Source organism: Cystoisospora suis (assembly GCF_002600585.1).
Source record: "Cystoisospora suis strain Wien I chromosome Unknown contig_517, whole genome shotgun sequence".
NCBI lineage: Eukaryota > Apicomplexa > Conoidasida > Eucoccidiorida > Sarcocystidae > Cystoisospora > Cystoisospora suis.
This window is the reverse complement of record NW_027153318.1, coordinates 4,532-14,352: the sequence shown is the minus strand read 5'-3', so window position 1 is coordinate 14,352 and position 9,821 is coordinate 4,532. Positions and strand designations below refer to the sequence as shown.

General features: G+C 43.8%; 2 protein-coding genes across 2 annotated transcripts in view; one reads left to right on the top strand and one right to left on the bottom strand.

Moving 5' to 3' along the window:
- The first annotated feature begins 2,941 nt into the window (after positions 1-2,941).
- On the top strand, positions 2,942-6,555 carry CSUI_001315 (ubiquitin-like protein 5). The gene is made up of 3 exons (XM_068061521.1): positions 2,942-3,519; positions 4,158-4,558; positions 5,544-6,555. Exons 1-2 carry the CDS (start codon positions 3,414-3,416, stop codon positions 4,271-4,273), a joined length of 222 nt encoding a protein of 73 aa, XP_067926503.1. The 5' UTR covers positions 2,942-3,413; the 3' UTR covers positions 4,274-4,558; positions 5,544-6,555.
- A 922-nt stretch (positions 6,556-7,477) lies between these two features.
- CSUI_001314 (t-complex protein 10 c-terminus protein) overlaps positions 7,478-9,821 on the bottom strand; it is a 6,105-nt gene continuing 3,761 nt past the window's right edge. Inside the window, exons 5-6 of the mRNA XM_068061520.1 lie at positions 9,417-9,535; positions 7,478-8,402 (exon numbers count right to left, since the gene is read on the bottom strand). Coding sequence (XP_067926502.1) covers positions 8,344-8,402; positions 9,417-9,535 — 178 coding nt within the window. The 3' untranslated portion in view covers positions 7,478-8,343. The remainder of the gene's footprint in view (positions 8,403-9,416; positions 9,536-9,821) is intronic.

Sequence of the window (9,821 nt, the reverse complement as noted above, 5' to 3'; positions counted from 1 at the left end):
ATTTCTGTTAGCGGCAGGTTGCGCTCTGCGCACCTGCTAACAATCGAAAACCTATTGTTTGTTTCTTGTTTCATCCCATATGTTCAGCCGTAGTCATCCTGCTTGGGTGGATGGAAGGTCCCTTTGGGAAATCTTCGGGTCGCTGTGCTCTGGGGAAGTCCGTCTTGATGTCGGTGTCGCCTCTTAACAGAACTTCAAAAAAAATTGCTGACAGAGAGGTCGATAGTCACCCCACAGGAATAATCAGTGATAACAGATATAACAGGGCCCGTCGCGGATCTTTACGACTCGAATTCTCCGCAGAGTTCGACATTCCCAGTTTCTCCGAACGCGGGTAAACCACAGTCGTCACGGAAACATAAATGCTTAGACTACTGCCCGTGCGAGTCCGGCATTGAAGCAGCCTTAGAGGCGCGGGGTTATGAAAAGCATCCCAGGGCGGTGCCTAGACTTCGTTGAAGCCAAGCGTTTTTCTCCTGAGGAATCCTCGCGATACACGGAAATCCTGCCTGTAACGTTTTCATCTCCGGTTTTACAGAAGATTCCCGGTCAGAGTGGTTCCATTACTTCTGACTTAGACGAGTCATCCCTCTACATATGTTGTCAGATTTCACTGGCTTGCCTTACAGCGAAAAGTGTACTCTGCCTTAGTGTGCATATCTTCCTGAGAAGATCGAACTGGGAAAAACAGCACAGACGCTTTTGTAGTGACAGACAGCAGTGTTACTCAACGCGGAAGAACTCAAACACAAAGACTAGCATTGCCATCTTGTTGGCGTCGAAACGCCTCAAAAATTAAGGAATTCGCATTTATTGCGGAGACGACACGGCAATCTTTAGTAAAAGGCGAAAGATTGATGCGTTCTGTCGTAACCGCTGCGATGACAACCTAGCGCCTGACGTAATGACCACCCCTGAGCCAATTTCCCGGGTGCACTGAGACAAAACGTGTTTCCACAAAATTTCAGGTTCTACTTTTCGCTTACTCCCACCTGGAAAGCACATTCAAACCAAGCAATGTGCTGTGTTTTTCAACACTAGGGTGGGTTGCCGGTCTCTTTCCAATCGCTATAGCTCTCAAACAAAGGAAAGTGCGTGGGCCGCTGTTGAAATGAGAGAAACAGTCCATCTTGATAAAATTCACGAAGAAGGCCTTACATCCATTACGAGAGTCGACGTGCCAGGGTTGTTCCAGTAGACCACGACTGTAGGCGAGGTTTGGTAAAGACAATGCTGGGCATTCCGTACACCCGATAGTCCTTCACCATACATATTACTCTCCCGCGCCCACCGCCCCGTGCGGCAAAGCACCTGTTCTATCGCTACGAAGTGAACTACTGACGCCAACGCTGCGATATGATTCTCCAAAGAACTGGGGTGGACGCCTACACGTGCGGGAGCATAGGACAGCCCGGAGCGGCAAGGAACGTTTGTGTTGACCGCGGACGTCCGTCTTCCGAGTAGACCTTCAAGCAACAAGAGGAACGGTGGCCACGTACAAAGTGTCTATAGTGCTACCAGAGCTTTCAATAGCGTGGGATAGCATTTTCGGTTGACCCCGAAGCAGTCATCCCTGATAGTGTTCTTGGTCGGTACGTACTCGTCTTTGAACTGGATAGAGTTTCCCAGTCAGGAGACAATACAGGAGGAATCTCTATGGTTTCTCTGGATTTCCTCACAGTCACCAGATGATAACGGTTGCTTAAGCTACAAAAATCGCGTCATACGTGAACTGAATTGACTTTATCAGTGCCGCTACCAGTGATCAACATCAGTCATGCTGGCCCACTTGCTCATTTGGAAGCACAACGAAGCGCTCCCCACACCCAGGCACCCATTCCACGGATTAGTACACGGCTTAGAGCCCCTTGTGGAGCTTCGTCCTTTTCTGGAAAGCTACGAAAGCTAGATGAAATGACTGAATGCTGCGCCAAAGAAGGCTGAAGAGGAACTAGCAGTGTATTGGAGAAACCAAAGAGACGCTATTCGTACCTGTACACGCGAGACAACACGCGCCCTCGTATAAACACCCAGACAGTTCTCACAGTTCTCCTGTCCCTTCATTGCGGTGTGAACAAACCAATCGCAGTTTCTCTTGCAAACCTGGTGTACTTGGGGGCGTTTCGCGAAGTTGCTTTTGAACCAGCCCAGAGGCCTCAAAACTCACTCCCTACCACACCCCCAGACTCGGCCAGACAATCATTACAGAAAAGCAAATAGAACGGGCGCAGTAAACCACTCTGATGGAATTCACCAGATGTCCTGACAACGGCTCAAATGTTGGCGGAACGGACGCTCAACCTTGTAGAAAACCTCCTGGCAGAATCCTGTGAGCCCTTCGCGGTTAGGAAGACATGGCGTCAGACCTCCTAGTGTTCTTCATTTCAAACAAAAGTTGAGGAACTTCGTCTTGCGCGCATTGTCCGCTACCCTAGACCACTTAACTGACAGATACATACGAGATGAAGTCCAGAGCATCCGATCAAGGACGACACCGAACCTGAGAATCAGAAATGACTCATCCACACGAACCGCAGAAACTTCTCCAGGCCGCTGTTCTCTTTCTCATCTTGTCTAGCGAGGCCACCGAACAGCGAAGTCAGAGGAACGACAGGTAAAACCCGTTAAAACATGTTACCAGCTCCCTGCGCAAACAACAACCACTCTTGGCTTGCCTCAGCCCGACTCGTCAAAGAATCCATGTGTTCTTCATTCTATGAATATCGTACTCCAAACATCTAGCCGTCACTCGGGAAACTCTGCGTTCTCTTACGGTATAGCTCAATACCTCGGCCAAGGAAATGCTAACTCCTTCGCCGAGGTATCACCCTGTACATGAAACAGCACTCGGATCTGTTTGTTCTTTTCTCACTGCATGCGATGAGGTTGCTCATTCGGCCCGGGGAGATGAGACGACTGTCCATGAGCTCTCCTCTCAGAAAAGCGAAGACCATAGAGATTTTCTTCAACGACGCTTTCTCAGTCTCTCCAATTTGGCTTTGACAGTTTCTCGCCGATCCCATCCCTCTTTTTGACAAAGTCGCATCATTCCAGGGTCACTTCGCACGTGCCTTTTCTTCGCGTTTCTCCAGGAATTCTCCTCTGTGCGTCAGTGAGCTTTCTTGCCTCCCGCCTAATCCAACGGAAGTAGAAGCAGTTGTTTTTTTTTCTTCTTCGCTCCTCAACTTTTCTATCGAGGCGATTCGTGCTTTTCTCTCTCCTTCACAACTAAGTTTCTTTCCGTCATTCTCTTCGTGATCTCTTTTCCACCGGCTAACTGTCACGGGATCTCGGTATACAGACACCGAACGGGGGATTGTCCCAATCGTTTTCCTCTCCTTTCACGACAGCAAGTCGGTTTTTCGCCGTCTTCTTTCCACAGCTATCTTTTTGTCGCTTCTCTCTTCCCCACAATGATCGAGGTTATCTTGAACGATCGCCTGGGGCGGAAGATCCGGGTGAAGTGCAATCCTGATGACACCGTAGGAGATCTAAAGAAGCTCGTAGCTGCGCAATGCGGTAAGTTCGTGATGCATATTTCTTTTTTGAAATAGAAGGACGGAAATTTCGTTAACCACACATCATGAGTGGACTTCCTTCTGTCTTTTGCACGTCCGTGGTCGCTTCATATCCGTCCAGCGCAGGGTAGCACTTTAGATTTGTCTCTTTCTTTCCCGTTCACGTGTGTGTCTTTTCTCTTTTTCTTCAGCAAACTTTCCTTCCTTTTTTCCATGCCATATATCTCTCTATCATCAAAGTAGCTCCACCACGACTGACGATCTTACAGTCATCTCCTCTTCTTTTTCTTTCATTCCCTTTGCTTTTTATCACAAGTGTCTCTCTACATCGTTCTCATCTCTCCTCTATGTCTTCCGTGGGAAACCCTCTGTCGCATCGCTTCTTCTATATGGGACCTACGCATGCAGTCAGTTCACTCATCTCTCGTGTGTAGACACCTACATCTCATGAAGTTTCTCTTTGACGTAGCTCAAGTCACTAACCAAATCTCTTTCTTTTCTGTGATATAGAAACATCACAAGCTACACAACAGACCTGTCTCTTCGTCTACTTCCAGGCCATATCATCTCTCTCTCTCTTTTCCTTACGCCTTTCCTCCTTTCTCAAGAAAAGCACGTCCTCTTCTTTCTGTTCTTCAGGCACACGAGCAGATAAAATTCGCATCCAGAAGTGGTATACGATCTATAAAGATCACGTCACTCTGGAAGACTACGAGATTCATGACGGCATGGGTTTGGAACTCTATTACAACTAACCTTCTACATACGACCGAGGGGTAAAGGTGTGGTGCGACTCTTCAGATCTACGGAGGCCCCATCTCATATCGTGTCTCTTCTCTCTCCCTCTCTCTCTCTCTGTTATTTCTCTTCTTCATCTTCCCTCTCTCCTTCTCTGTCGCTGCTCCTCCTTCTCATCCTCTTCTCTCTCTTTTCCTTTGTTCAGAGGGTCATCGGTTTCTTCTCGAGATGCTTTTCTTTCGTTCTTTCTTTCGTCTTCGGCTGTGAGAGAGAAGGAAGGAGGTCTCGGAATGAGAAGAAAAGTAAGAGAAACAGAGAGGAAAAGAAAGAAAGAGAGAGAGAAAGAAGGAAGTTTGAAGTAGTACGATGAGAGGCGAGGGTTTCCTAGGGGTGGTATACCGAAGACGAGAAAGAAGAAGCGACTGTGATTTCTCTGTAGTCTCTTCCTTTCTTTCTCTTCTCTTTCTTGATGAGGCGTAGGGGAAGGGAGAAGGCGAATGGAGAGAAAGACAGTTAGATGGATGTTTTCTGTTAGACATGATACTGACTAACGGAAATATCTATTCATCTACCTATTTGCCTTTGTATCTCTCTGTCTATTCATTACACAGGTTTTTGTGCTCGTAAGCCTAGAAGAATGGGTCTTTCCTTCCTTCGTTCATTCTCTGTCTCTTTGTCTCTCCGGTGTATGGACAGCTGAGAGAAGAATATGAGAAAAAGAAGCCACATTAGGGAGGTTCGAGAAAGAAGAAAATCCGAAAACAACAAACAGGAAGTGTTTTGCTCCTTCTCCTCTAGTTACACCATACTACGGGGACCTTCTACTGCGCCATGATCTTACCCAGTATGGAGAATCTCTCTCTCACTTCACGTCTATATACACTCAGATAAATCCATGTACACCTCACATATCTCTATATACACGATGGATGTGTATCTCTCTCTCTATCTATATAAAAATATATTGTATGTATGCATATGCATGTTTCTAAGTGAACATATATATATATATTTATAGGTATATATATGTATATGTGTAGGCATGTGAGTTGGTGAGTGGGTGTGTGATTGTCGTTGTGTTTCGTATGTTCATGGGATTCTTATTCTTATTATTCTTACCTCTTTGCTTGTTTATCGTACCGCATGCATTCCATGTGTTGTAATACTTTTTGTCTCTTCGTTTCTTTGCGTCTCTTCGTACAGATAAGAAGAAGTGAAGTATCTCTATCTATCTTCATCTATCTATCTATCTATGTATCTATCTCTGTCTAAATATGTGTGTATCAGAAAGACTTTCTCTTTTCATTCACCAATCTGACTGCACTCTTGAAGAAGAAGAAGGGAAGACTCTTGCTTTTATTTTTCCTCCTCTTCTTGGCTCTCTTCGACCCTGTTCATAACGTCTCTTCTCTTCTTCTCGATGATCAATCATAAATAAAGAACAACTCTTTAAGGCAATGTTCGCGACACCCTTCTTTCATTTTTAGAAGTCTTTTCATCGCTAGTAGTTGGGGAAAAAGGCTTGAGAAAGAGAGAGCCTTCACAGACGGATGAAGAAGAAGAGAAAGGAAAAGAGAGAAGGAGAAACGCAGAGAGATTTCTCTCTCGTCAAAGAGAAGAACAAGAGAAGGCGGCCTTCGTCAGTGCGTAGACTCTTCTTCACAAATGGTCAGACTTTCCTGATATAAACACTTCTTCTTTCCTTTCTTTTTCTTACAGAGAAGGGGGGGGGGGGGCCTCGGTTTTATGGGACTCTCCTCCTGAGGCTTCTTTTGCGTTACAAGGAGTGAGTCTACTCGTGATCCTAGTGGTAATTCCTCCCTCTCTTACATCTATCACTGTCTGTAGTATTTCGGTCGAAAGTAGATTTATACATAGAGCGCGCGATAGATCCATCTATGTACATGTGTAGATAGAAGCTAGCTCGATAGATCCATTCATTGAGAGACAGACAGGAAACGGCTGTATTGTAAAGAAAAGGCTCCTGTGGAACACGGTCATAAGACGAGGGTGAAGGCGGAGGGCGGCTATCAAGGAGGAGAGTTAACTAAGACGCGCTTTTTTCTTTCCCCTCTACGCGTCCAGGGCCAGGGCAGTGCATGCATGCTCTCCCCAAGAAGAATGAGATTCAGGTTTTCTTTCAAGAGAATAGAGAGGAAGAAGATCGACTAAACAACTCCTTCAGATAAGAGCATTCAAGGGTAGAAGAATACGAAAAAGAATGACTACTTTTTCTTCTTCTTCTCCCGTGATTCACCACACAAAAAGAAGAAGAAAAGAAAAAGACTGAGGTAGGGGGTAAATCAGTAAATAGATAGATTAGAGAGAGATAGATGGGTAGATAGGCACGTGGATAGATAGGTAGATAGATAGACTTGTTGAGTTGAGTGTTTTCTATTCCCTTCATCATACCAGGCGAGAAAGCACTCCTCCTCCAAGTGGCTTATTCATTCGTACAGCTACCACTACTACTACTAGAAGTAGACAGAAGAAGAAGAGTTAACATTAGTCTATAGAACTACTTTGGAGTGAAAAAGAGAAAGAAAGAAAGAAAAGAAACATCAAAGAGAGAACAGGTAGTACCAGCACCACCAGCCTGTCTCTAGCTGCTTGATGATTGAAATGAGGGATGGATGGATATATAGATAGATACAGATATGTAGACATATATATATAGATGTATGTCTATGCATGTGTATGTATCTCAATTCTTCTTTCTCTTCACAGAGCACTTCTGTTCTCCCCTAGTCCAGGCGTTTATTTGAAGACAGATACACCACTTTAACACACACCAAAGGAAAGAGAGAGAGAAGTAAGTGAGAGAAACTTCATCTCCGCCACACAACATTCACTACATACAGATCTATCTATATCATAGACATATAAATGTGGATTCACGTAGAAGCCCGTCATACCTATCTGTCTATCTGCTTGCCTCCTATCTCTCTTCAATCTATCTATCAATAGCTATCTGTCTCTCGTCGTCGTCTATGTATCTATCTTTAATCTCTCTGTAATCTATCTATAATAGATAGGTGTATATGTATGAGTGCATCGCTCTGTTGCTATTGTGTAGGGTTGTTGACAAAGAGTATCTGCGGATAATTTGAAGAAATTGCTTCTTTCTTTCTTTCTTTGAGAGAAAAGAAAAAATTCACTGGACTTAAAAAGTAGAGAAAACAAGAAAGACACGCGAGAGTCAAAATCCTTTTGATGATAAAAAGAGAGGAGTCGATACTACTAGACAACCAGGGGGGGGAGGGGGGGTCAGGCAATCGACAGTTAGCTAGCTGGCTAGCAAGGTAGCCGTATCATGATATTGAGAAATCCAGACAAAAAATAAAGAGAAATTTCCTTTGGGAAGAATCACCCGGAAAGAACACGAAGAAGAAGAAAAGAAGATAAACAAGCATCTGGTGTACATACACTGCCAGACACACAACTATTCTGCATGACAAGCATTGTTGATAAAACGACACTCCTCTCTCTTCTTCTTCTTTCTCCCCCTTCTCCTTCTTCTTTTTCTTTTTCTCATCAACACAAGTATGTCCATAAACGGAAAGGCAAAACGCGTCAGTTATGTTGAACTTTCTTTATCATCTTTTTCTTTCTAAGACCAAGAAAAAGAATTTCTCCCTTCCTGGCTATCTCTCTGTCTACCCTTCTGTCTCTCTCTTGAGTTTTCTTTGATATGCATCGATCTTTTCTCCTTCTCTCTCTGTCACTTCATTCCTTTCTCTCACTCCATTCTTATCTTCTTCTTGGTCGTTGCAAGACAGCTCTTTGCATGTATTCCCATCTTCTCTTTCTTCTTTTCGTTCCTCTCTGTCTTACGGACATCTCATGCAGACATCACGGGTGGAAGAAGAAGAAGAAAAAAAGAGAGACCGACTGATTAACCGAATCTCGAGTTACGAAAGAAGAATCGATAGAGGGAGAGAGAGATCGATGGATCGATGAATCGATACACGTTTCTGTCTTTCGTGGAACTTCGTTAAGAATAAAGGCATTTAAGCATCCGACTCCATTCAAGAAAAGAAAGAGAAAATAAAAATTGAAGAAGAAGACGACAAGGACAAGGCTTGATTTAGACTGCCTGGGGTTCCTGTGAAGAGTCGGCAGGAGGTGACTTCAATTGCTTATTGCCTGCGTAGACAAAGAAAGAAAGATGAGAAAGAAGTGAATAAGAAAGAATGAAGAAAGAAAGGAAGAAAGAAAGAAAGAAAGAAAATCGCTCGTTTCGGTGGGTCTACGGCTCTTAAAAGAATGAGAGAGAAACATAGAGAGACACACACACGATAAATGATCGATCTATCAATAAATGAATGCATGCATCGATGCATCAAAGGCTCCCATAATTCTCTCTCTCTCTCTTCTTCTCTCCCTCTCTCCATGTGTATCACACTACTACTATTGAACTACTCCTACCACTAGTACTACACTCAACACGCATGCGCACACATACACAGGCGTGTGTGTCACCTGCTCCTCGATATCTATCGTTAATCTATCTATCTATCAATATATCTATCTATCTATTTATCTATCTATCTATCTTTAATCTTTCTATCTATCTTTGATGCATCTATCTTTTACCTATCTATATTTAGTCTTCCTATCTGTAATTTGACTAGCTGTCTATTTATCTGGCTACAGATGAACAGAGAAAGAAGAAGAAGAGTCATCAGTTGAACGAGGAGCGAAAGAATAAGAGGAACTTGTCACCCCTCTCGAGACGCACAAAAGACATCATGCATGCATCCATACCTCACATATATATATATATATAGAATACATATATTTTCTATCTATCTATTTATACGTACGTCAGGCCATCTACCTGTCTATCTATAGGGGTAGATTGCGAAGTTGCCTCGGCTTTTCTTTCCTTAACAAAACTAGGCAGAGCGAGAGAAGGCAGAGATATACATATATACACACATATATACATACATATTCATGCATGTCTATCTCGATGTGTGTATAAGTTGATGTAGACACAGCAGGAGACAGAAATAGAAGATGGAGACGTAAGACACGTGAGACAGACGTTACAAAGAAAGAAGAAAGAAAGACACGAGATATAGGAAGAAAAGAAGGAAAGAGACAGAGAATGGAGAAGTAGTGAGATTCTTTCTTCTCTCTTCTTCTTCTTCTGACCATCTGGGAATGTAATTTCTTCTGCTTTGTTAAGGAAGATTTCCTTCGTTACGCCATTCGCAAAGAGAATTTGTATGTGCCCATCTGGATACTGAACTTCTCTCTGCCCATCTGCAAACCTACAGAAAGGACAAAAAGAAGAGGACAAGGGGACGGAAGAGTGCATGCATGCGAAGAAAAGAAAGAGAAGCCAGATGATGATAGTGGCGTCATAACGAAGAAAAGCACCCCACCTATCTACGGGACAGAAGAAGAAGAAGAGAGATGGATGGATAGAGACAACAACAAGAAGAAGAGTATCAACTCAAAGAGTCGAAGGTACTGTCTGTTGTATGGAGCTTCACGACAAGTGGAGACACCCCAGATATGCACACAAGCATTCTAGATCGATCGATCTATCTATCT

What these genes read in the sequence shown, in the direction of transcription:
- CSUI_001315 (XM_068061521.1), top strand. Translation starts at nt 3,414, where the DNA reads ATGATCGAGGTTATCTTGAACGATCGCCTGGGGCGGAAGATCCGGGTG. An exon ending in GCTCGTAGCTGCGCAATGCG is followed by an intron (nt 3,520 to 4,157) that starts GTAAGTTCGTGA and finishes TCTGTTCTTCAG; the next exon opens with GCACACGAGCAGATAAAATT.